This window comes from Dermacentor albipictus, chromosome 5 (genome assembly GCF_038994185.2).
Source record: "Dermacentor albipictus isolate Rhodes 1998 colony chromosome 5, USDA_Dalb.pri_finalv2, whole genome shotgun sequence".
Lineage (NCBI taxonomy): Eukaryota > Metazoa > Arthropoda > Arachnida > Ixodida > Ixodidae > Dermacentor > Dermacentor albipictus.
In genome coordinates, this window is record NC_091825.1 from 90441386 (window position 1) to 90469182 (window position 27797).

At 46.3% G+C, this 27797-nt stretch overlaps 2 protein-coding genes across 5 annotated transcripts in view; both read left to right on the forward strand.

Moving 5' to 3' along the window:
- The window catches only part of LOC139059927 (neuropilin and tolloid-like protein 2), a 230261-nt gene that overhangs the window by 120574 nt on the left and 81890 nt on the right, over positions 1-27797 (forward strand). The window contains exon 1 of one of the 4 annotated variants that reach the window (XM_070538555.1): positions 22416-22515. The exons of the other annotated variants lie outside the window; for them this stretch is intronic. The gene's annotated coding sequence lies outside the window, so the exon portion shown is untranslated. Of the gene's footprint in view, positions 1-22415; positions 22516-27797 lie in introns of those variants that run through there. 4 annotated transcript variants of the gene reach the window in all.
- On the forward strand, positions 17033-19866 carry LOC139060522 (uncharacterized). Its single transcript, XM_070539685.1, has 2 exons — positions 17033-17495; positions 18848-19866. Exons 1-2 carry the CDS (start codon positions 17242-17244, stop codon positions 19404-19406), a joined length of 813 nt encoding a protein of 270 aa, XP_070395786.1. The 5' UTR covers positions 17033-17241; the 3' UTR covers positions 19407-19866.

Below are 27797 nucleotides of genomic sequence, written 5' to 3' on the forward strand. Positions count from 1 at the left end.
GAAGCCGCTCACATGTTATAGGTAGAGAAGGGGTGGCACAGCTTACAAGAGTATGTATGTGTGTGTACATATATATAGGGGGATGCAACTCACGGAAGAGGACCTTAGTGTTGAAGCAATGAACGACAATCTTGTGGGCATCATTAAGGTGTGTGCAATGGAAGTCGGTGGTAACTCCGTTAGGCAGGATACCAGCAAACTATCGCAGGAGACGAAAGATCTGATCAAGAAACGCCAATGTATGAAAGCATCTAACCCTACAGCTAGAATAGAACTGGCAGAACTTTCGAAGTTAATCAACAAGCGTAAGACAGCTGACATCAGGGAGTATAATATGGATAGAATTGAACATGCTCTCAGGAACGGAGGAAGCCTAAAAACAGTGAAGAAGAAACTAGGAATTGGCAAGAATCAGATGTATGCGTTAAGAGACAAAGCCGGCAATATCATTACTAATATGGATGAGATAGTTCAAGTGGCTGAGGAGTTCTTTAGAGATTTATGCAGTTCCAGTGGCACCCACGACGATAATGGAAGAGAAAATAGTCTAGAGGAATTCGAAATCCCGAAGGTAACGCCGGAAGAAGTAAAGAAAGCCTTAGGAGATATGCAAAGGCGGAAGGCAGCTGGGGAGGATCAGGTAACAGTAGATTTGTTGAAGGATGGTGGACAGATTGTTCTAGAGAAACTGGCCACCCTGTATACGCAATGCCTCATGACCTCGAGCGTACCGTAATCATGGAAGAGCGCTAACATAATCCTAATCCATAAGAAAGGGGACGCCAAAGACTTGAAAAATTATAGACCGATCAGCTTACTGTCTGTTGCCTACAAAGTATTTACTAAGGTAATTGCAAATAGGATCAGGAACACCTTAGACTTCTGTCAACCAAAGGACCAGGCAGGATTCCGTAAAGGCTACTCAACAATAGGCCATATTCACACTATCAATCAAGTGATAGAGAAATGTGCAGAATATAACCAACCCTTATATATAGCTTTCATTGATTACGAGAAAGCGTTTGATTCAGTCGAAACCTCAGCAGTCATGGAGGCATTACGGAATCAGGGTGTAGATGAGCCATATGTAAAAATACTGGAAGATATCTATAGCGGCTCCACAGCCACCGTAGTCCTCCATAAAGCAAGCAACAAAATCCCAATAAAGAAAGGCGTCAGGCAGGGAGATACGATATCTCCAATGCTATTCACAGCGTGTTTACAGGAGGTATTCAGAGACCTGGATTGGGAAGAATTGGGGATAAAAGTTAATGGAGAATACCTTAGTAACTTGCGATTCGCTGATGATATTGCCTTGCTTAGTAACTCAGGGGACCAATTGCAATGCATGCTCACTGACCTGGAGAGCCAAAGCAGAAGAGTGGGTCTAAAAATTAATCTGCAGAAACTAAAGTAATGCTTAACAGTCTCGGGAGAGAACAGCAATTTACAATAGGCAGCGAGGCACTGGAAGTCGTAAGGGAATACATCTACTTAGGGCAGGTAGTGACAGCGGATCCGGATCATGAGACGGAAATAATCAGAAGAATAAGAATGGGCTGGGGTGCATTCGGCAGGCATTCCCAAATCATGAACAGCAGGTTGCCATTATCCCTCAAGAGAAAAGTATATAATAGCTGTGTCTTACCAGTACTCACCTACGGGGCAGAAACCTGGAGGCTTACGAAAAGGGTTCTACTCAAATTGAGGACGACACAACGAGGTATGGAAAGAAGAATGATAGGTGTAACGTTAAGGGATAAGAAAAGAGCAGATTGGGTGAGGGAACAAATGCGAGTTAATGACATCTTAGTTGAAATCAAGAAAAAGAAATGGACATGGGCAGGACATGTAATGAGGAGGGAAGATAACCGATGGTCATTAAGGGTCACGGACTGTATCCCAAGGGAAGGGAAGCGTAGCAAGGGGCGGCAGAAAATTAGGTGGGCGGATGAGATTAAGAAGTTTGCAGGCACGGCATGGCCACAATTAGTACATGACCGGGGTTGTTGGAGAAGCATGGGAGAGGCCTTTGCCCTGCAGTGGGCGCAACCAGGCTGATGATGATGATGATGATGAACTCACGGCGGTCAGCTACGGACCGCCGTCAGTTGCACTTCGCTCCTCGACACACAAACACACACACACACACGCACGCACGCACGCACACACACACACGCACGCACACACACACACACACACACGCACACACACACACGCACGCACGCACGCACACCACACACACACGCACGCCCGCACGTGCTCAACGCGGGGTTCAATGTCAAGAAGACCACAAATATATGCACGTGGAAAGTTTCAGCTGAAAATATAGGCCCTTTCTGTTTCATCGAGTAACTTTGTAAACTTCACTTATCGCAAGGCTACGTTGGTTATTTTTGCGACAGTGTTGATTTATCGTGACGTTTCCTACAACCACCGCCGACGCACACAAAAGAATGTGTTAGCTCATTTAACGCAATATATATGACGTGGTCGCAAAATAGATGTCTAGCTAATCCTGCGTGTCGTACGATATAGATTCGCTTGATGGTCCCAGACATAACGCTATTCAAAATATGAGGAGGCAGGACAGAAGGCACGATACTTGGGCAATTTAATACCTTGGTTCAATTGGCGTGCAGGGAAAAATAAAAAAAATAATGAAACATTTCATACATCTAAGGAGCAGTTAAAAATAGAAGCAATAAAGTATGCAGGAAGAACGCACGAAAATAACACGGCACAAATGCATACGTAGACGCGCTGGGTAGTGGCGTGTATGTGGAGTTCCTACATCAGAAATGCAGATATCTTAAACAAGAAAAATGGACGTCAGACGCAGTCGCCGAGTTGCAACATGGCTTAGCTGAGCGCGTCTGAAAAGCATGCCATCTGTAATAGCGTGCAATGACCCCTGACAGCATAGAGGCGCTTCGATGAGCTTGTTTTTTGTTAACTGCAATTAAAACTAGCTCTCATTGAAAAGCGCCTATACAAATTCTTCTTTAGATCTGCTCGGTTTATGAAGTTTCCGACATCTCGCAATTAGCATTCGCTGTGTTGCAGAAGTTGCGGAGACACACTGAGTGATTTTTCCGTCAAAGGATGTGGGGGCGAGCTTCACAGGCCTGAGTGCCCGGAATCCCAGATAAATTAACCCCCCATTACGAATACCAGGTGGTATAGAATCTCGATTCACTGCTCACTAACTAATAAGGCTGGCACGATCTATAGGGTTCGTGCGGTGGTTTAGGGAAGCACTGAATTCCAACTGCCAAGGTTTTGATAACTCGCCGGGGAATCATTTGGCGCGTCATCGTGTTCATTGTCCACACATAAAACGGCCTCTGCAAATATTAGGAGGTCGAAGCTAACTACGTATCCCTTCGACTTCCTATCTAGGCTCTTTGTAACGAAGAATATACTGGCTAGTGAGGCTGAAATGAGTTTCACCTAGCTTATCTTCATCGCTCATAGCAAAACGCGTAATTTAGCAAGAGATCGCGAGTGGCAGTCTGTCGCGTGAGGTGATGGGTGAACAAGTACTTTTACCCAAGTCAAAAGTTAACCGGATCACGAGGAGAACATGTTCAGACGAACATAAGGGAGTTTGAGCTGACTTGGCAGAAATTATCAAGTCGGGGATACCAACTTAGCGATATTCTTGAGAAGTGTTTATTTGAGCCAGTCTCTCATTGCTATGTACTGGTTGCCTAAGAGAGAAAGAGTAGAATGCATCAGTCATGATGTCAACCTCTCCTACCCGCATATTGTAAGAAAAAGGAAAGTATTATAATCGCCAATTTCTGCCACATAGCCAACGTAAGTTAGGCCTCATATCAATAGATATGAGTCTGTAAGATCGCAGTAGCTGTGTTTAGTTGGCTGTCACTTGCTAATGTATTTGCTGGACCTCAACGACCTAGCGTATAATGAATTTTTACCCTTTGCCACATGGTTTATTTTGTGGGGGGTTTGTGTGCTTGAGCCCGATCAAAGCAAGATGTCTTCCCGAAGTGTAATCGCAGAATGAAAATCAACCGTGCTTGGCAGGCTAGACTGGCAGTAAGGTGAAAAAGATTCTCGCTTGTCTGTTACAACTGACGTGCATGCAGAAGGCTTTCAATGCACTGGCTTTTATTGGGTGTTCAATCCTCTTGCCCGTGCATTGAGCCCACGTTTAACTCGTTCTTTTTACTGGTTGTTATCGCTTTATCGCCCTTGGCCTTTCTACACATGATATATATTCATTGCATGTGTAATAGGGCTCTACTCGCTTACTGTATTGCCACACGCTCCTTGTATTATCACGCTATGCGGTTGCCAACCGAATGGCCAGTTATTCCTTTCCATCGAGTTTACAAAACAACAGTACGTAAGCATGCCTTAGCAAAAGAAACACTAAATACATTCAAGATTATGAATAGCCCCTCTCACGCAAGAATCACGATGGCTTCAGGAGCGCAGGGCCAGGCAAGTTCTTAAGCAAACACATGAGGACTTTATCACGCTTACAGCACAAAGGTACAACAAAGCAGTATTTCACCAAGCGTACGAGTATAGTTCTTTTAGGTTGTTCCTGGTGCATGCGCAGTACAGCAAGGTCATGCCCCTTTCGTTATCGCAATAAGGCGCCGAACGTGCGCCGAACACGACAACCACCTTGCATTTGTTCTCGGTAAGCTCCTGTTGGAGTGTTTCCAGTTGAGTGCAAGTTACCAACCAGCAGCAGGAGCAGCAGCAGCAACAGCAGCGACAACAACAACGACGATGGCGATGTCAGCGACTATGTTTTACATTTTAGAAGCAACGTTGAGGCGATTTGGTTTAAATTCTTACATTTTAAATATCCTTTCTATAGGAGCCTCCCTCCGTGAAAACTACCGCAGGGTTGTTTGCTCAGCCGTGGAGGAACTTATAGTTGCGCCCTGGCGACCCTCTTAAGCTCTTCAAACGTTACTTTTCTCCATTTCAACTTGACACGTTTACCAATTTTTGTATTAACAGCTTCTTCCTAATACCATCGAATTCTTGGCCAATCCCCCGCATATGTGCCGTCGCAGAAGGATATGCTATCCTATCCTATTCTATGTTTCTTGCGCGTGTCGGCATTATCACATCGGAGTTGTGCTGCGACCTCAAGGGTGACTCAAACGTTGAGGCCAGAAGCAGAGACGAAAGTACGCGCTGAGCTTCGGAAACAGCGGGAGCTCCATCGGCTCCCGTTTTTTCTATTGTTCTAGTCTCATTGCCGTTGCTGCCGTATAACTTCCCCGTTGACACTCTCGATGTTTAGACTCCACTGTATCCGGTTCCCCTCTCTCTCTCTCTCTCTCTCTCTCTCTCTCTCTCTCTCTCTCTCTCTCAGTGGCTTGAATCGCTTCGGCGCGACGGGCCAGCTCTTCGTAGGTTGGTGAACGTGGACGAAAACGGCCTCCTTCAGCGCGCAGCCTGTTTCTGCCAGATGACTTCTTCCGTTAATTTTTCATAAACCATGAATTGTTGCAAAGCCACCCTCTTACGCAAACCAAAAGTGCGCCTTTCATATCTAGTTTCTTGACAATGTTAGGTTCTACACGCGGTGAGGGGGCGTTATACTCAGCCTCAATAACTTAGTTCAGTGCAGCAAAACTATGGCGCTAGTGCCCACTGGTCAGGAGCCAACTCGGTGTTCCAGAGAATGGAAGGTAGCTCGCCCAGTGTGTGCTACTAATCCTGCCATGAAGCTTTCATTTTGTCGGCGTCGCGTGGAGTCACGAGATGGAGGAGCCGTCCTTCAAACATTCCACTCAAAATTTTGGTACTCTTTAGCAAAACTTTGAAACCCGCTATAGATTCTCTCAGTGAGTGAGTGAGTGAGTGAGTGAGTGAGTGAGTGAGTGAGTGAGTGAGTGAGTGAGTGAGTGAGTGAGTGAGTGAGTGAGTGAGTGAGTGGGTGAGTGAGTGAGTGAGTGAGTGAGTGAGTGAGTGAGTGAGTGAGTGAGTGAGTGAGTGCGTGAGTGAGTGAGTGAGTGAGTGAGTGAGTGAGTGAGTGAGTGAGTGAGTGAGTGAGTGAGTGAGTGAGTGAGTGAGTGAGTGAGTGAGTGAGTGAGTGAGTGAGTGAGTGAGTGAGTGAGTGAGTGAGTGAGTGAGTGAGTGAGTGAGTGAGTGAGTGAGTGAGTGATGTCAGTTCAAGTAGGTTTTACAAATGAAGGTCCCGAAGTAAGAACCATCTATATGGTTATGACTTGCGCTATGGGGAGTTGTGAGTTACGAGGTTACGCCTGCAACACTAAGCGCTCAAATACCTCGCCAACCTAAGAAACATTTTTCTTGTAGTTTCGGTTCTTCCTGACTCGTGAGTCATAACAGCCAAATCTATGAGGCTAATTAGGATAAGCGGACCACACATCAAAAATCAATCGCCTTAAATATTGCTGACTGTATTGGAAACCGTTGTATACCTGTAAATTTGTTGTTAATTCCCTGTCGAATTTGCTGCACTATTCTCATGCCAATCTCCATTCATGCTGAAATAGATATATTTAGCAACGCTGCGGCTTCCGATATCGACTGCAGCCCTATAGAAAAGGGGCTTCCGGTGTGTTCGCGGAAGTGGAACAATGAAATGTGCGTTAGTAGAAGCTAAAAAAATCTACTCAGATATCAAGAAGTTTGCTTGCCTTGCTTCGTAGACATGTGTCATTTTCAGGAATCCGCTAGAATTTCTGTCAAAAAGAGAAAGTGATTTTTCGTCACCATTGAACAAAAGGGAGAAACAAAGCCCTTCCCCTTTCCCCTCCATCCCGCACGCGCGCGCATACACACACACACACGCGCGCGCGAAGAGACAGAGATAGAAGTCACTTCTGTAAGGAATATGCTTTCTTTCTTGTTTTGTATTTAGGCAATGCAATCTGCTAAAAAAAAACGCATATCTCACATTCTTCCTGTTCGCTTTTTTACATTGTAAAGACAAAAGATTACACGGACTTGGCTGAATTCCTTATGTGGAATTATTCATTGTTGCTCCTGGCTCACGCGTAAAGCGACGAATCAAATTTATTATCCGCCGTAGAGGACAACAATATGACTGCAGAGAAAGATGTCCGGTGGGTCGTAAAATGGTTTCTCGTGAGGGAAACTTCTTTGTGTTTCCTATCATTTTTCTTTGTTCCACTCATTCGAGTTCACAGGATGTTGCGGATCGCAATGTATGACGGAAGTCTCATACAATAGGAAAACCAACCACCTTACTAACACAATTTTATACATGAACCATTGCGGACTCCATCACCTCCACGGTGTCGGTGTAAAAAAATATATATTGTTTTACGCTGTCACTGGTGAAAAAATGGCACTTTAATTAAGCCTGCGACATTTTGATACTACAAACACCAGTGCAGATTCAGCCATCTTCACGCTAGCTTGCAATAAGGTAGCGTTAAAAATTATTTATCAATGAGGTAGGAAAGAAATTTCCCCAACCAAGCAAGCTAGACAGAGCAAAGAAAAACGACACAACTTTTAGTGGTGCTTGCACACAACTATTTTTAACAATTTAGCAAAGGCACAGCTGACAGGCCTTTGTCAAAAGCAGAGTTCTGGACAGGAAGGCAAGAATGTGAAATGGCACGTCGCTCAGGAAGAAGCAGGACCAGGTCATTAGCAACGGCCACGATGAATACGTTTTGAACTGCATTTTTTCTCAGCATATGCTATTTGCTTTACAGTTACACTTTTGCACTTACTGTTACTATTTGAGAAGACTACATCACAATGCGTTAGGAATTTCGATTGCTGCTGATGCATGAAATAAAAAAAAGAGTCGTAGTCATTACGAATATCCAGAATGAGTGATGTTGTCAGAAAACGAACAAAAAGTTCTGCTCACAATTAGGAACGCCCCTTATAGCACGACCGCTGCACTATTGGCGTTTTAGCGTGGAGCACTCTGACGCGGAAATTGCTCCCGCGTCAGGTTCACCATAACTTCGGGACGTAGCACATATCGTGGACACTCGACAAAACTTCTTATCGAATCCTTCATTCACATTAATTTTCTGTTTATTTGCATTTGTTCGCTTAGGATAATTCAAGGTAAGCTTGATGACTTAACGTTGCCTTAACGTGGAGTAATCACTAAACACGTTTCGATGTATTCGTATGGGAATGTAGAAACCTTGCATCTCGAGAGTTTCCTTAGAGATTTGCATGACATTTCCGTTTCACAAAACAATAAATGTCGTCAATAAGTCGTAACAAAACTATTACACATGCGCGATTCGCTCTCCTGATCAAAGAGCTATAGCTTGAACCGCGGTCATGCCCTGACGAGCAGACGTGTTCCGCGTACACCATTCGCAATTCTTTAGTGGGTACTAAACTTTTGAACGGGTTCTGAATGACATCACTTGTTTTGTCTCCCCCCCCCCCCCCCCCCCCGTATTATGCTTCGCCTTTAACTCAATGATGTCCGGCCGTTTTGTTTTTATACGCATACATAGAACACTTGTGTGGACACTTTGAAAGAATAGAAAAGCGGACGAGTTGAAAGCAGTTCATATTGCGCAGCGGACAAAGTGACAACGGCAACGAAAAACACTCCGTCGTGATGGATGCTCATCCATCATGGCTGTGCTTTCCTTGCTGGTGCCCGTGTAAAGGGACAGTCTTTATGTGCTTGTGGTGTGTTCACGTGTGTACAGGGCTCATTGATATTTTAACACGATATTGTTAAGGGCCCCGCGTCGCAGAAAATCCGACGTCGACATCGGCATGAATGGCTTTGTCTGTAAGGGAAAAAACTCGTCACGAAGCCCGCAGCCCCTCCGCGTGGGGCATAGGCGTTACTGAAGTAATTGAATTTCTCCAAGTAAAATGCGTCAGAAAATTTCTAAAGCCTGACTTACACGCAACCCACAGACATACTTGCGTGGGATTACAATATGAATATGCGAGAAAACATAATTCTGCTACGCGGAACTCAAACACAAAATCTTTTTCCAGCTGCTGTTTGAAGTCCAGCTTGGTGGCCGCGGATTATGGCGTGTCCGATATGAGGGCTCGGTTTTCAAACGTAAGATCGTAGAATCTGACCAATTCACTCAAAAGCTTAATTTTTGTTTCTATATATTTATTTACGTACTCTCAAGGCCCGGATACATTAACTAAATTATGTGTTTTTCACGCGCCAAAACCACGATATTATATTGAGGCACGTCGTAGTGGGGCAGTCCCGAAATTTGGACCACCTGGGGTTCTTTAACGTGCAGCTAAATCTCAGCACACAGGTGTTTTCGCAATTCGCCCACATCTAAACGCGGCCGCTGTGGCCGCGATTCAACCCCTTGACCTCTTTCTTAGCTGACCAACACCATAGCCACTAAGCAACCACGGCGGGTCCGGATACATTACAGAGAGGAGTGATGCGTACGTATTTATGTATAGAAATACTTCTAGCTGCGCTAGTTGGTAAAGCCATCTCGATAACTTGCTTAAGAGTGGAGGAGCACGTCATACAAACACAGCAGGAAACGCACACACACAACACTGTTTTCTTTCGCAGTTTTCATGCTAATTTCTACTAATCTGAGGGATCCACGCGAACTCTGCAGCATTACCCAAATAATGAACTAGGAAGTTCTCACCACCTTTAACGCTCTGAGCTCACGCTCTTGCCCACCTATGGCAGGTCGCAGATTGCATGTATTTTTTTTAAGCACGTGATTTTGCGCTTCAAGTTATACAACGATTAGGTGTTTCTCCTCGTGTTCGAGCTGTTTAATATGCCGCTGGGCGAATTAACTTGCAAATAAGAGAGAAGAAACAAGAAAAATATTGCGTAGGTCTGCTACATAGCATTTAGTGTTACAAAACTGTATTGACATATTGGTAAGGCGTGTTTCTAAGCGAAATAACGTAACCTAAGCGGAGTAGCAGAGATTTAATAGTCTGCTCAGCTGCAAACCGCTCCAGTAGAATGTTCGTTTGGTCGCGAATCTTGTATATAATACTAAGTTGTTGCACAAATAAATGCCGATTCTGAGTCTTTGTATTGGTCGAGTTCATTTGTAAGCAATCGGTTCAGAGGCGAAGAATTAATACCGCAGTTGGGGGCTTCTTTGTCTGGCATGGAGTGTGATAGAATAGCCATGTGTGCGAATAGAAGGTGGCTGGGAGTCACCCGGAGTCTTGCGCCATCAACGGTGGATGCCTTGGCGTGCCACGGATATCAGACATTCCAGTCGTCAACCCCGTAGGTCCATCCTTCGCCTTGTGCTCGAGCAACGCGCAACCACTATCTCCACCAATATTTTGCTGCGCGCTCTCACCGCCGTCGCCTTGGTGCAAAACGACGTCATTTTATTGTCGTTCGCGGCCGCTTGGATAAATCGGTATATCGCTGGCGTCGTCATCATGTGTCTGCAATTTCTGCTGCGCTCTTGCACCTATAATTGCGGGCGCTTTTATGTGCGCTCAAACATCTCAGGGGATATGCTGAAAGTGCTAAGATTGGTATTGAGACCTTGTAGTACATTTCGTCAACACTCATTGACTTGACGTTCCTTCTTCCTAGCATTTCCCTGTTCTGACCTCTATATCTCCACGTCGCTTAACCTCGGTAAACTATAGCCTCAGGCTGCGTCTCAGAATCATTCCACTATTGTTACTCACAAATCTAACACCTCAGATACTTTCCACGCTCGCCCTTTGGGCGAACATTTGCCTTTTTTACCGCCTCTGTAATTTGTAAATTGTAGATAGAGTAGTTACTTATCCACCGAATTATTAACACTATAGTCTACTATAAGGTTTCTATCGGTATTGTATTCGTAAGCTCTACGAGAAATCTCGGCAGCTTGTAGTTTCGCAGCCGACCCTGCGGAGGTTCGTCCATAGTTTACATACTTGTGCTATTGTGACATAGAACAGTGTATCCCCTCGTGAATTCGTAAAGCGGTGCACGGCACCGTTCAGAGAACAAAAAAAAAAGGAGATGGGAGATCATCATTCGAGAGCTGAGTTTTCACGCCGATGGCGACCTTATAACGAGGAAAAATTTGAAGCGACAAAATTGGAATGAGAGGCAGATTCTTTACGAAGCCATCCACATGCCAGGCGAAAAGCTTTCTTTAATTTCAAAAATACCAACTTGCGCACGTTTCGATTTGAAGAGTTCGGTGCTAAGCTCGGTCTAGCGAAAGACCGAGTGTGCAAGATCAATACAGCAGGCGGGTACAAGTGCTGAACCAATTGGATGTGCGTGCGTCCGGGTCACTTCATAGCTTGAAAGCAACCTCGTTCAGTTCGATTAATAAAGACAAGAGAATAAAAGGCTAGAACAAGAGGGAAAGATGTCGTCGTAAAACTGGAAGCGCGATACTGGGTGCCTTGAATTAAGTGAAAACAACATACTCCGGTCTTTATCATGATAGAAAAAAAAAAAACATGACAAACGCCTCGCGCCTCTTGTGCCCCCCCCCCCCCCCTAAAAAAAAAGAAAACAATGGGCACGGAGGCTGTGCGCCACACATGGAAAATGAAAAGACCGCATGTCAGCGGCGAAGCGAAACGCGTGTCCTTCTTTTGCATGCGCCGTCGGTCGCGGCGGCAGCACCTTTTTGCATTTGTGCGTGAGGTGCTGAAATCTTCACCGATAGGCCTGCGGCTTTACGCATGGCAGCGCGCGTATTCACTGCCACCACTTTCGGTCGTAGTAATACAAGAGCCGGCGACACGTTTGGCGTGCTTCTGCGTAAATTCTCGCATTTTCTCGTGCATTCTCGCAGCGGCGGACTCAGCTACCGACACAGTATATAGAACGTTCCAATTTGCTTACGGAACTTCTTTGTCGGCAGCGCTGTAACGATGAAAACAACGCTAAAATTTTGTAGACGTTTTGTCAAGAGGAACTAGCTTGATATTCGATATTATTGTGTATTAATTTCGAAATGCATTATAGGCCCTCTCGCGAGGGGGTTGCAGAAGGGCTTGGGAGGGGGTCGCATAGTACAGCGGTTCCACTATATACAGAAACAACAAAAAACACAGGCAAAGCAAGCAGAAATACATGGCAAACGCTATCGAACATGGGCAGTAGTTATTTACAGTTCCATACGGAAAACCGAGAAATGCAAATAAAGATACGGCAACGAGCTAAGATACTGAAGTTAAGATATTGTATAGGCAAACTCATAAGCATTGGTCATAATAATGGCAATATGCGGTGCGTTTTTACATTTTGTCGTACTCCTTAGCGCATTTTAGCAATCGGGTAAGGCCTTTCCCCTCGTTTTGGACGTTTTAATTGTAGTAAGTCCACCACACTTCGACCTCTTTTTCTGAACGTCACACATCACCTACTTTTAAAAAACAGGACCTAAGAAAATTACTCTTTCTTTTTTTTTTCTTTCGTAAACACGGGTCTGCTTCCATTTATGTATTGAGATTCACCCAAGTTTCTTTTCCTTCTTTATTGCACTGCGATATTGTCAAATGAATCTGACCTTTATGAACATAACGTTCTTACAGTAGAACTCGTCGTAAGGGTATAAGCCATCCATTTCTGATATTGAACGTATTATTAGTGATGACGGCCAGTCAATGGCAAACAGCACTTATGAACACATGTAAAAGCTTTGTCAATTCTGCCGCTGATACCTTGTACTAAAATTTTTAACTACTGCTCTACTTGACTACCATTCATACAGACAGTATCGCAAGGCATTAAATAAAAGCAACAAAATCGTCGGAATAACCTAAAAAAGAAGAAAAATCGTGACGACGAGTCAGAAGAGGCCTTCGAAATCATCGGTCTAGGCCGATTCTACGGCTATACCAGTCTGTGCGGTGTTCCACGAGGAGTGACATTGGATTCATGGTGGGATGCTCGAGAGGCATCCCGAAAAAATTTTGTTTCATTTCGAAGCTGGGTGAAGAAAAATACGTTCGCGATGGAATTCACAGGCGGAAATTCCACAGGCGGCACATCGCCAAAACCATACTTTTCGGGCCGCAATTGCGAGCCAGCAAGAGTCATGCCGTTCCTCAATAAACCTTGGCTTGTATCTACAAAGCAGATTGCGTGCGATAACGGCTCGTGCAAGAGGTAGTTATATACCTAACCTATACCTATATACCTCAATAGTTATAACGGACATCCGGAATATCGATGGAAACCAGCCAATAAACGCCTCTTTGCACGCATATTCTATCGAGAACGAAAAAAATTTGGTGCAAATATTGAAACAGTAAAAGCATGAGTTCGTTTATTTAAAAATGATAAATAAGACAGCGTATAGTGGATGCCTAGCGCGTTGCAGACGAGGAGTCGCAGCAGTTAATCTTGAAGCTCGAGACCGCTCTTGTACAAGGCAAATGATTCACAGCGCATGCTAAGCAAGAACGAAAACCTAAAAAACTGTAACAATCTGAGCAGTCTTCCGGCTCATTCATCCATAAACGATCAGAGTACCCAACCATATTCCGCATATGTGCCACTACCCAGGAATGCTAATTCTTCAGCAGACGAGGAAATCGATGCTATGTTGAATTATGCTCTTTAAATACCTCTACTTAATCCCGCGTTAACTGGCTTCTGCTTCCTGCAATTTTTTTTTATTCAAGCGGCATGGAATCAGAACCACAATCCTTGCGCAAGCCAGCCAGCCCTTCAATGCTTGAAATGATACGCACGCTCGGGCAGCCTATCATTTAGGCACCCATAGGCGCGAACTACGGGAAGGGGGGGCTCTGGGGCCCGATTCCTTTCCAAAGTTTTCTGGGGCGTGGCGGCAGAGCCCCCCTCCCCCTCCCTCCCCTAATGCGTATTTAATAGAGTTCCGCTACCAACATCATCTGAGGTTTCTTTCGAATTGCCTCAAACTCTTCACTAAAAAATGTCATGGCTGAGCTAAAAGCTAACTGCATCATCGTTGGCGCGGACTTGAACGTCTGCTAACTCTACTTTCGCTTTGTTTCTCCAAATGCTGACACTAAGACAAGCGCCTTAGAAGCACCAGCGGTGGCTACCTCATCACAGTTTCGCCTGAAAAGCGGAGCCATGTTAGCGATAGCGAAGCATGAGGCAGCTATGGGAAGGAAAGTGCGCTCCTTACACCCGTGTAAGGACCGCACCACCAACTTCGCAGTCAATATTAATAAAAAAAAATCCACGGAGAAGCAGTGGCGTTCGGTGCGAGAAAAAGATTTCTTGATCGTATCTTTGTGTATTAAAACTCTCACAAGGTGTTACGTGGCTTATTTCACCGATGTGCATTTGTGCGAATTAATATGCACAGGAAACCGATATCTGCCTAACGTGTTTAATTGAATCCGCTTATCGCATGGCTCACTCAAGTGGCGCCAGCCTCTTGGTGGTGCAAAGGGACTCAGGCTGTGAAAGTGAACTGTATTCTATTATAAGGTCTTGTAAATGCTCATTGAAGGCCGTCACTTCAGGGAACAATTCTTGGAGGTCACATTAAGTTACTTCAAAAGCAACTGTTATTAATATATATATATATATATATATATATATATATATATATATATATATATATATATTCTGGTAAAAGAAACACGTGCCGCCTATGGCCCCACCTACAAGCAGCCTCACGATTGATAGCGGTACACACCATCGACACCGTCAACATATTCAGGGTGGTGCTTTTTGTTGCGCTGCGTAGTGGCACTGCCTCGCGTTGAACGCGGTTGGGCACTCCGATTGTTAATCTGTCAATGCGCTCAAAGATTATCGTAATTGTTACAACTGTTTCTGTTGTTTTCTGTTGCTTGGCACGCGAAGTGAACACTTTGCTTGTAGAACGGTCACGAGCTTTAAAAAAATAACCTGCTGTAAATTAGCTGCAAGTGTGTCCCGCCACTTTTGTTTGTTTTTTTACCTCGTACGCAAGTGATATAAGTGTGCTGATCGGAATGACTCCCCACCAAGCAGAAATCGCTCTCTTAGGGAAGGCAGTGTGTACGCCGCAGTATAGAGACCAACATTTCAAAGCTCCTCACCAATGTTGCAGCACCACACACAAACTAAAGAAAAGGACAACGATCCAACAAGTCCATGCAGAGAGGGCGCATTCGCTAGCGCAATCACGAGTCCATGCTCAAAATGTTTTTCAAACGCCAAGGGCGCCAGAAATTCAAGAGCCACGTCGCGATCGATGGCTATACTAAACAAAAAAGACCGGGAGAAGCACACTGTTCCTTGATTAAGAAGTCTCCAGAAAAGCGCGACGGCACTTGACAGATACGACAGCGTTGTGTAGGAGGAAAGCGGCATTTGTGCGTTCACGAATATAAAGACTGACGCTATAGCGTCAGCCTTGCTATTCGTGAACCATTGGGGCTATAGCCCCAATGGGGGGACTACATAGTGACCATCGGGGCTATAGCTCCAATGGTCTCTATGTGTTCATTGGCTATGGAGCCCCGCCCTCCTTTGAAGTGGCAAAACGCCCGAATTCGTGCTGGCGTTCCTGACAGCTGACGCACGTGTATAACACTTGTCCGTCGTGTCACTGAAATTTACTGTTCTAGGATATTCACGCACTTCATCGGGGGCATTTCACCATTTATGCTGTCATGCAACGTACACGGTAGTGAAGAAACGTGCGCTCCGTATATATCTGCTGCAGCGTATGCATGCGCTTCCATTGAGTACGTCGCCAAGGAACACTGATATCATAATAAACAGCCTCCAGGAGTAGAAGAATGACAAACCAACAAATATGAAGTGGCCCTCGAAAGAGGAATACTAAAAAAAGGAATGTCTTCCTTGTAAATTAGGTTACTTAAGTATGATTGATAGAATTTGCATCTTTCCTTGCCTTAGTTCTTTTTCTTCTCTTGCTTGCATGTTTTAACCTCCAGCTTCTTGGTCAACCCTCCATAATAGTATGAGAGGCTTGGTGTTCCGATCAATCAAGCAAGCCGCGGTAAACGCCTCACACAGACACCCCATATGCTAAACTGCTCAGTAAGTAAGTTTCGTCTCTCCCTCTCGGACAGAGTGGTGGCTATGGCGTTCCCTAAAAAAATTACCAATAGATTTAAATAATCACAACATTTCTTGCACGAAATATAATGATGGGGGCACTTCATCCGAGCGACAGTAGGGAAGGGAATGGCATCTTCAACACGATGACTTTCTGGCAGTGTCAATGGGAAGAAGTGCGGAAGAACCGAGAAAAAGAAAAGAGTCTATAAACGACCGTCTTTGCTTCAGATAGGCCGTGGGAAAACGTAATTCCTATCGAACAATTCGGTATTTCTGTATAATCTAAAACTGTTCTCTCTTTCGGGACCTCTGCGTCAGACTTTAATGATAGGAATGTATGCATGACCATCCCTGACTTCGTTTCGGATACGTATTTATCATTTATTGATACTTCACACAATCAAATCAATTTTCAATTCATGTTAACACCTGCAAATTTGCAATCGTTTTGTAAATTACACGTTTCTTAAAAAAAAATGAACAGCAGTCGGTTTGTCTCTTGGATATTTTCTTGTATAATTTTTACTTTACCCTGTCTTGCACTTTTTCTTAATTTTTCTCCTCCTTCTTTCGTTTACCCGCCGGCTTTTAAGGTGAATAACTTTCTTTGCCGCTTTCGCCAGTTTTCGTGGTTGGCTGGTGATCGATGGTCGGACTCGGCAATGAAAACGTTCGTTCCCTCGTGCATTCATTCGCTCGCTCGTTCTTTTCGTTCTCTTTGGTTCGTTCGGGCTATTCGCTTACATTGAGAATCATCGTTGGTGGTTTCTTTCCTCTAAGTTCTGGTACTTCTCGCAAGGTTTATGTATACCAATAAATGCACACAGCCCTGTCTGGTGCAGGTACTACAACAGCACACTTGTTCGTTATGGAACCTGTAATCTACAACATTACGCTTTAGTTAGTTTGGCCCCCTCGAGCATGGTCGCTCTTCAGTTTCCTGGCCTATTGCCCCGTAAAGGGTAAGTGCCATTTGCATAGGGAGCGAGGAAGCGATCAAGCGGGCGAGCAAGCGGCATCGACGTCACCGCAGCCGAGGCGGCTGCACGCGCGCCGGCGACGGGATCCCGGCGCGCCTATCCAACATGGCGGCGTTCCCGTGGTGGTGAAAGAACCGGGCCTCGCGTGCGTCGTCGTCGACGGTGGGCTGCGCGTCGGGACTGCGACGGGTGCCGGCCTCTTAACGAAGACAGCGGCACCGCGGCCGAGGCGTCCAAGCGCCCGATGGCCGACGACGGGCACTCATGAGATCAGCCGAGGAGCAGGCCGTAAACCGCAGCGCCGACGCTATCCACGAGCAGCGAGAACAGCTGGAGCAGCAGGCCGAGACCGTCTTGTTCTCGCACGGCAGCCTGTATGCCGTCATCGCTATGCTCACGCTAGCCGTGCTCTTCTGCGCTGGCGTGCTCGCCTACAGCGTCCGCAGGAACGACCTGCTGAAAACCGAGTACCGCCGCGTCATGGAAGCCTTCGCTCAGAGGGCATCCAGGACGACTAGGTGCGTGAGCGCCGCACTTTATCTATCAGTGACGCGCGGCGGTATCGGCAGCCACCGCGACGGTTGCGCCGGCAGTTCGAAATCTTTGAACACGTGCGTATGGTCACTAATGGAGAAGTATGCATCGAAGAGGGAGGAGGGGGTACTTGGATCGCCGTTTTCGAAGCAAATTGCTCGTTGAGCTCGCTTAATGCCAAAAGCTGCATGCAGGCACTATGACTGCGACTACGTCAGAGTGCGGCGCGAGGACCTTGAGATCTGCAATCTAGGCTTTCGGCGTCGAGCGGGCAACCTTTATCTTGAGGAGTACGTAAAACGCCGAGTTTTCGTTGTTGCTTTCGAAACGCAAGTAGTAGTTTTTTGAGAACAACCCCGACGTAACCCCGCATACCGGAGCACCAATCACTCGGGTGTGAAAACTTACAACGTCGAGACCTTTGAGTCACATTATGAGGCAGACTGAGCCAGCTGTGGAAAATGTGAGTGCAATACAGCTCTGATGTACAGGCTCGCACGGTAAATTTTAAAGCGAAGCTCTTAGGCGCCCGTTCCTGTGGCGAGCCTCGGCGTTTGCCTCGGCGTCGTCGTAACCGAATGAACGAGCTCAGGGAAAGATGAAAGTGAGCGCACAGAGCAGTGGGGGGATGAAATAGGTGAGGAGGAAAGCGGAGTGGAGGGTGCAGCGCAACCAGGAAGTGGAAAACGCAGGAGGGTGGGCCGAAAAGAGTGAGCAGGAAAGTGGAGTGCCCGCATGATCAGGCCTGCGGCAAGCGCTGGCATTGGTTTCGGACCCGCTGCGCATGCGCTAATTCGCTCTTTGACCATGTCTGGCCCTTGCGCCAGTAAACTCCTTTAAGCTTCATTATTAGTAGAGGCTACAAAGTTGCGAAATTTAGACAAAGTTGGCCTCTTCAAAATCGCTGGCAGTGTATACTTGAAAGGCTGAGTCGAGCCAGGATTGCCAATATACGATGGGCTGCGCACTCCGGTAATGAGCCTGCATCGCGCATGCCCCCATGCAACGTATGTTGCCGGACCTAACACTTATGTAACTAGTACGTGCAGTGTATGTACATATTACGAAAACGGTAGCTCGAACGTTTGTATTTATTAGAGCAGTCGTGATCAAGAACAAGTCTGTCGACATCGAGTTAAACATGCATGTATATGGATACGTACCTAAAGTCAATATAGAAGAGTGAAGCATATATAACATACGTTCTCTGGTTTTAGTCTTCCTGATCCTTATTTTGTAAGTCAATTTCGTGCTCAGGATGACAAATCACCAAGTGGGCAAACACATTTTTTTAAAGAGGGCTCCTTACTGTGCGATATCTGCAAATTACGCGCAGGTTTCCCACCGAGCCCGAACCGACCGAAACATCTGAAACCATGGGCCCGGCACCCAAACTTGATGAGTCCACCCAGGACGCCATCCTGCTGCTCCTGACGCGCAAGCCCATCTCGAATATACTGCACCCTAATCTAAACAAGCGCCCCTCGACGAAACTCGCGGCGACTCCCGGCGGCGATACGGTTTACTACGACGACCTCGCCAGCGGCATCAAGAGGATGCCAAAGGGCACGCGGAGTGGCCGATCCACGCAGCAAAAGAATACCGCGACGCGAAACGAGACGGCAACGAGCTCATCGTCCGGTGAGCGAGCGCTCGTTGAGTCAGCTCCGACGCCAGTGACGACACTAGGAAAGACTCCTAAGGCAGCGCGAGAGAGGGAGCTTCCGCAACTAGAAACGTCGTCGCCGGCCACGTTTACGACGACCGCCAGAGCAAGAATTGCGTCCGGGGTCACGCATATCTCTGGTCTGAATTACACGGACCTCGATCGCAACAGCACGCAATCGGACGCCGACTACGGCACCGACGATGACTCGGACGATGACGACGCCTAAGGCGCGCCATAAGCCAGCAGCTGGGACCCGTGGTTCCCGGCTTGTATTGTATGCCCCCGAGTTCCAACGCGAAAAACACTTTGGCCCAGACGGCAGCCGAAGCGTTGGATAGCAGGGAAGTTGCGAAGCTATGAAAGTGGTGCCCGCCTCCTACACCGGGTGGTCCGTACCTTTGTGTTGCGATGGCCGAAAGCAAATTAGGTAGGCCCTGCATATTTCAGCCGGGCCACCACCACCACCGCCAGCCCTTGGACGTTCTTGTCGAGGAAATTTCAACCTGGAGGCGGTGACATCAAGCGAGTAATGCCGCAAGAGCACGACGCGAGCTTGAACCAGCGAGGAGGAACTAGTTTCGTAAAAAGCGTTTTTTTATTGCTTCATTTTTTAGCATTCATTTTTCTACAATTAGCGATCATTTCACCGAACGAGATAAATAAAAGGAGAGAGAGAGACAACTGTATCTGTATTCTCTGTGGTTGGTACCTTTTGTTGGCTCGCGCCTGTAAGTTGAGAGAGAGATACAAATGAGAGAAAGAAAGGGAGGTTAAGCGGAGTTCAACTTGTGCGTTAGTTTTCTATTAACTACATCGAGCGCTTGTAGCGACACACCGATGTAAGACATCGAAACTTGCGCTCCCACTGTAACGTGCCAAGGGAGACGACGCTTACAGCAGCATGGTCAGTGCAGGAAAGAACAAAGGTTTATTGAGAGCGTGGCTTATAAAGACATGAATGCAGCGCGCTGTACAACTGCGCATCACAGATGCGCATCCGCGCTGATATAATCATTACACGCGTCCGATACATCCTCCCTCGGGCATCAAACAAAAGACTTAGACACATATGCACATTTGCCAATACTTATGACACTTGCTGAAAATGTTCGTCATAATGAAGCTTCTGGGGAGGCCGGACGACACGCATCGACCTTCTAGTAGCATGCGTCGGTTGGATGCCAGGCGAAGGATCGCCGTCACTTGCTGGTAGCATTGATCCTACGGCTGTTTCTAGAGATGACGTCTCGGTGGCTTGCGCTGTTGGTTGAGCTGGTGCTGCAGGCGCCGGCGCACCAGAGCTTTCGCATGGTGGAATCTCCTCGCAGTCGTCATCACTTTCACTGCTATACAGTTCACCCATCCTAAGTAGATGTCGGTGGTTGCGCCGCAGAACACGTCGATCTTGCGTTCGTACCAAATAGGAACGTGGAGCAGTTTCACCAACGACCTTCGCTTTTGGGGACCACGCAGTCGCATCCTGAAGCCTCACCTTCGCGCCTCTGTGCAGTATTGGCAAAGGCCTCCTGGCCTTGGCTTGGTGGCGCTTCCTCACAGGGGTTCGGGGCACCCTACCGAAGTCAGGAAGGTTAGAACGAAGTCGCCTTCTTTGCAGAAGTTCACCCGGAGAACGCCCATCTTCCAATGGTGTTGAGCGATAGGCTAGTAAACCCAGCCAGAAGTCCTCCCTCGCCTCTCGAGTCTTTTTCAGGATGCGCTTTACGATTTGGACACCTTTCTCAGTCAAGCCGTTCGACTGCGGATAACGGGGGCTGGAGGTTACATGCTTGAAATCGTATGTTTTGGCAAATCTGGCAAATTCATGGCTTGAAAACTGGGGTCCGTTATCCGTGCAAACTTCTTCAGGTACGCCGTACCTGGCGAACATGGCGCTAAGGGCTGCGATCGTAGTTGCTGCAGTTGTGTCGTCAAGTTTCTCAACCTCAGGGAAATTTGAAAAGGCGTCGTAAGCAACTACGTACGAATTTCCAGCATAAGAAAAGATATCTACGCCGACCCTATACCAATCACATTTTGGAACTGGCCGCAATAAAGTGCTTCATGTGGTTGCCTGTACGCGTACTTTCGGCAGGTTGCGCAGCTTTCTACTAGGGCAGCTATTTCGCCGTTCAGACCGGGCCAAAATACAAGAGTTCGGGCCCTCTCTTTGCACTTTTGCAATCTGAGGTGGCCAGCATGTATTCTGTTCAGGATGCTTTGTCTTCGGTTTTGTTCAGGATGCTTTGCTTTGTCTCTTCGGTATTACAACTTTCGAGCCCTTCAACACTATTCCATTAACGACTGACAGCTCTTTCGCAAAAGGCTTGAGTGCCCCGGTCACCGGCTGCCCGCTTGTTAAGCTCTTCCTCACGGCCTGTAAGCATACGTCACGAGACGTTTCTTGCTGCAGTAGCCGCTGCGTTTCGGAAGTGACCATGTAGCCCAAGGACTGCACCGCATGGATCTCCACGTCGTCGGTGGTACCAGAAGTAGTGCCAAGTTGATCTTTGCCCTGATCAGCCGTTGAGCGTGACAACATGTCAGCGAGAACCAGCTGTTTCCCGGCATTGTACTGCAAGACAAAGTTGTATTTTAGTAGCCGCAAAAAGAATCTTTGCACTCGCGGTGGCATGTCGGCGATTTCCTTTTGCGCGATCGCTATAAGTGGCTTATGGTCTGTTTCGACAAGCACTTTTCTTCCGTACACAAACTCGTGAAACCTTTCACAGCCAAAACAAATTCCGAGTGCCTCCTTTTCAATTTGTGCATAGCTTTGCTCGGCTCGGGTTAATACACGAGATGCATACGCTACCGGTCGCCATTCACCATTGTAGCCTTGCAACAATGCTGCGCCGACACCTTCCTTTCATGCGTCGCACGTTTTCTTAGTTTCTCGGTGCGGATCAAAGATTGCAAGCAGGGGGGCGGTAGTCAAAACTTGCCTTAAATTTGCCACTCTTTCGCGTGGTTTTCTGTCCATTGAAACTCTGCGCGGGACTTGATAAGCTCTCGTAAAAGCGTCGTTCGCTCGGACAACCGTGGCGCGAATTTACTGAAATAGTTCAGCACTCCCAGCATCCGCTGGACGTCAGTCTTTGACGTTGGTGTCGGCATGTTCGCCAGGCGTTCGATAAGCTTTGGGTCAGGCGATATGCCCGTTCGGCTTATGCCGTCACCAAGGAATTTGACTGATTTCACACCGAACTTGCATTTCTGCGCGTTGAAAGTCAATCCTGCTTTCTCGGCAGCCTTAAACACTTCCGTCAACCGTTCATCGTGTTCTTTTTTACTGGAACCCCAAACTAAAATGTCGTCAATGTATACCAGCACTCCAGGTAGGCCCTCGAATACTTGACTCATGGTTTGTTGAAATACCTCCGGTGCGTACGAAATGCCGAAAGGCAGACGCAGAAAACGGTATCTCCCAAACGGTGAAGAGAAAGTGCAGATCTTAGATGTGCACTCGTCAAGCGGTATCTGATGATAGCCGGAGTTCGCGTCAAGACAGGTGAAGTACGCGGCATTGGTTAAACGGGCTTCCAAATCTTCGCGCCTAGGAAGCGGGAAATGCTGCCGCTTCATGTACTTGTTAACAGCTCTGGGGTATGGCACACCCGTAATGTGCCATCTTTCTTTTTTGCCAGAACTAAAGGACTGGCCCAGTCGGTAGGCTCGTTCACTTTGTCAATTATGCCAGCACGCACCATTCTTTCAAGTTCCTTCTTTAGAGGCTCTTCCAGTGCCAAAGGAACTCGTCGAGCTGGTTGCACGATTGGCACCGCTTCAGGTTGCAGGATCATGCTGTATGCCTGCTGCAAACAACCGAGGCCCTCGAAGACATGCCTGAATTTCTTGAGAAGTCCGTCGTAGGAAATTTTGTCTACGGCGCCTACTTTACGCTGGACCAGCCCAAAAGCCTCACTAGCTTCTAGCCCGAGTATGGCCTGGCGGCCATTTTTCACAACAAAAAATGTGACCGTAGCAGAAGTATTACGAAGCCTTACTTCCTGCGTAGACGTTCCATAGCCCGCTATGGTACCGCCGTTATACGCCCTCGGCACCGAATTCGTTTGCTTCAACTCTTCAGCTCCCCTCAGTTGGCGGTAAATTGACATGGGAAACAGGCTTGCCTGTGACCCCGTGTCCACTTTAAAGCTTATCTCGCGATTGCGAACTAGGGCTTTAACCGTCCAATCCCTTTCGCGACTAGATGTCGTGATCTCGAGAATGTCGAAGTCATCGTCTTGCTGTTTTTTTACTTCGCTGACTAGCGCTGACGCGCAACTACTTGCAAAGTGGTTCAGCTTGTGGCACAAACGACACCTCTTTCCAAACGCTGGGCATTGCTTCGGTTTATGCCAGCGGTTGCACTTACGGCAGTGAAATTGTTCTTTTCCTTGCTTCCGCTCTTTTGTGGGCGGCGCCGTGCGCCTCGATACGGCATCGACTCTGTACGGCATCGAGAGGGCGCAGCAACGTCTGACACCATGTAACGTGCCAGGGGAGACGACGCTTACAGCAGCATGGTCAGTGCAGGAAAGAACCAAGGTTTATTGAGAGCGTGGCTTATAAAGACATGAATGCAGCGCGCTGTACAACTGCGCTTCACAGATGCGCATCCGCGCTGATATAATCAGTACACGCGTCCGATACACCCACTTTTTTTTTGTTGCGCCCATTGCATGAGAACTTTCCTATTTTAATAGATAATGCACTACCAAATGTACACAGTAATCAGCACTAATAATGCTGTAAAGCCTAAAGCCTTCGTTGAGTTCGCACGCAAAACATGCCTTATACAGCACTTAACATGTAAAATATGTAATATGGGAAGCTTCCACCGGATGCTAATTCACATGGAAAGGTCGTACTTGACGCATACCTCCTGTCAATACTAACGTTGTAGAGCCCGTGGCATTATAGATGACGTGATTTGTCTTGTTTCCCTTTAGCGAGGTGAGGTCTTGAAATTGATGGCAGTGTAAGGACGTTGATTCACAAGCACTGAATGCATGCACCGCATGGAGTTGTTGATATTTCCAGCATATGAACACCGTCAGGCCCATAGGCCCGGTATAGTTTGGCATTAATATTCGAAACTGCCATTATTATTATTATTATTATTATTATTATTATTATTATTATTATTATTATTATTATTATTATTATTATTATTATTATTATTATTATTATTATTATTATTATTATTATTATTTCATTTAGCTCCTATCGAATTGCGGCCGCCGCGGCCGTGATTCAATCCGGCGCCTTCGGATATCACAGCCTAACGCCAAAACCATTGCATGCGCCACCACGGCTTGTCGTATTAACATTCACCGTGTGTTTACATTTTTGTTATCGATCAACTTGAATGTGACTAAGAATAGTCGCATTCTGCACTTGTTAGAATTGGTAAGTTCACTCCTGACGTTGCAAGAATGTTTGTATATATACACAATGAGTAAGGTGTATATAAATACTGTAGGTGTGGGCTGCACTAGAGTCCCTATGTAATGGAGAGTCCCTATCTAATGAAGCAGACGCGCATACCTCAGGCACAAAATTTTTATTTAGAAGCTATTCCCTGGTGCCTGGGTATAACAGAGGGCATCGTGCGGCATTCGTCAAAAATACGCATGAAGAAACAAATTGTCATGTGGCTAACGTGGACTACATGCTGAGACATACGGATTAAAATTTCAGTATCAACAGCTAAACGACGCCGCCAGCCCGCGGCCGATACTGCGCATATGTAAGTATTGCTACAACCCCGTATCCATTTTGAACAAAGGTGAATAATAGCCAGATTGTTTCCGTTAGAATAGATAAAGCCAGCTGCTGCTGAGAAATGCAATAACGAATGCTGCAGGTCACCAGCACGATGCGCCAGAGGATACGCAGCCTCTTGTAACGTCTCCTGTTGAGAAACAGAGTCAAAGACCGAAAGACACACAAAAAAAGGGAAGAAAAATTATAAAGCGATGGAGCTTAAGCGTTATGCTAGCTCTGCCGCTGTGATTGCTTCTCACTGCAGACGTAAAAACTCGCATTTTCTTTCCTCTTTCTATCGTTTATTATTTTTGGCTTTCTTTATTGAAGCAGTGATGAGGAACCGGAGATTTAAGGAGCTTACCATTAACGCAGAGCGAAGGAGGAGCCCCACAAGGAGCCCTGCTTTGCGCCTTCTCGGCGAGGACTATAAGGTAGCGTCGGCAAAGTGGAGACTGCGCGTAGCGCGGCACTTAATGCGAGTTTCGTGTACTGGCCTGAGACGACCGCGCCTCCCGCGTGTGCAAGAAGCTTTGTTTTGGCTCCCGTTTATAGAAAAGAAGGAAACCACACGCCTTCAGGTACTGAACAAATAGAAAGCGTCAAATGATGGGCAGCTGTGGGGTCGCACGTGGGATAACGTTACCGCTTCCAAAAATATGACTATATCTTTACACTTAATGAGAGCAGCATTCCGGGCAAGTTGGTAGTTGGCAAGTTACGCTTGGTGTGTCGCCCTCTCTTACGTCCGTGTCGTTTTTTGTTGCGCACTTTCATTTGAGTAATCTTTACACTACTTCGCGTTTCTGCTGTACAGTAGTAACACCACAAAGCCCTGCCTATTTCTCTTTTTTTTGTTTGCTGCGAAATGCTTGACGCCGCCAATTACAGATTCAGGCGAAGGAAACTTAACGCGAAGCCCATGGCAGCGGCTTTAACAAGGTGGAGCAAGTTCTTAATTACGGATATATAGTTAACCTTACAATTCACTTCTTACGCAATTGCTATACTAATAATTTGTTACTCAAGTAAAAATTCGTGAGAGTTCTTATTTTGCGTGTGCTTTTGCTATAGCCAAAAACTAGGTCATCAAACTGCTCCAATTTTATTTGATGCGGAATGACGTCTGGGTGCACTGGGAATTCGTAAATATAACCTTATGTTTCTGCTACCTATTGCTGTCACTCATGCCGACCGCTGTATGATGGCTGGAAAGCACTGAAAATTGAAATTTGCCCCGATAAGAAGAGTGCATGCGCCTAAACAAGCATTTCCCTTTCACCCTGCGTGTTTGAGCGACTTTTGTTGCTTTGCCAGTTTTTTAAGCCATAATATTGATTAAGGAAAGCCAGCCTGCAACAAATGCTTCCAAATGCAGACGTGATACCCACATAAAGAACGTCTGTAGCATTGAGGGCACATGAGTCAAAGATACGTTATACTTTTATTACCACGAGATGCAGACGTGTTTGTTTCCAGATATCTGATCTAGTCTACTCGTTTTCTTATCATACAAATTAACTCTTACGACCCTTGAAGGCAAACAAAACGACAAAGATCAGCCCAGCCTTTAGCATGTGTCAGATAAGAAGACTTACTTTATCACTAACTGGGAAAATCTACAATTCCACAATTTTCTCTTGGCAACAACGTACAGCGGTTATTATCTGCTCACTTGAAAGTATACGCGTATATTTCTTCTATCTGCAACAGGATCGATGCTTGACCATTTATATTTCTGTTATCTGCCTTTGATTAATTATCTAAGTAGTCAGGAACGAAGAACAATTTTCGCTGATATAGTGAGAGATAGAGACGCGTACTACGAAACGAAATTGTGCAGAAGTCTCTCGTAATCTCAATTCGTGCGCCTGGCAGAACCACTCCATTTGCGCCCTTTACAGAAAGAAACCCAATTTCTGTTCAGGCCAACAAAGTAATTGTAAAACAAGAAGTTTACTTTTCTTTGTGCTGGGAGTGGGTTTAATGTGCAACATTTTCCATTTGTAGTTTCCATTGAGGCAAGCCGGAGGGTGTCAAAGTGATAAGAACTGGAACCGCTTTCATAACAGCGCCTGCTTCAGCAGGCCAAGCTGCGCTTGTGAAAAGGAAATAAAGCCTCGGCTCCAAATCGCATTAGGAGCCGTTTTTTTCTCCCGCGCTTCTTATCAGGGCGGTATGGAAGTTTAGAAGCCTCCTTTTCTTTAACATCATCTGAAAGATGAAATTGCGTGCCAGAAACATCAAGCTCTTACCAAACCAAAGCCAGCGTCATGAACATATTGTGTTGTAAGGCCCTTAATGATAGAAACGAGGCAGAAGTTTCTTAAAAGTTGGGGCTTTGCACCTTCTGGCACAGTGTTACGCATAAACATGTACGCAAGTGACAGCAGACGTCTGCTGGGAAAGTAGAAAAAAGGCATCGTGTCTAATAGTATGTGCGTGTGTGTGTGTGCGTGTGTGTGTGCGTGCGTGCGTGCGTGTGTGTGTGCGCGCGCATGTATGTGTATGTGTGCGTATGTACGTGTGTATGAACGTTTCTATTTGAGGGTGAGTGTGTGTATGTTTGTCTGTGTGTTAAAGTGCGCGCTCGTGTGTGTGCGTGTGTGTGTGTGTGTGTGTTTGTGTGTGTGCGCGCGCGCGCGCGAACTTTGCGCGGGGAAAAGCAAAATGTACGTGATACTATTTCAGTTCAATGCATGCATTTGAGAGAAGCACAACAAAACCGTTATCATATGAGCTTTAAAGCTGTGTACCTACGTAAAGAGAGGGTTCAAGTTTCGAAAAGTTTTCGTCTGTAAGAACCGTTAACCATTAGCCGTAAGCCTTTCCTACCGGAACATTCGCC

Excerpts from the sequence above, each read along its gene's own strand:
- LOC139060522 (XM_070539685.1), top strand. The coding sequence starts at position 17,242 with ATGAGATCAGCCGAGGAGCAGGCCGTAAACCGCAGCGCCGACGCTATC. Across the intron at positions 17,496-18,847 it reads AGGGCATCCAGGACGACTAG|GTTTCCCACCGAGCCCGAAC; the intron begins GTGCGTGAGCGC and ends AATTACGCGCAG.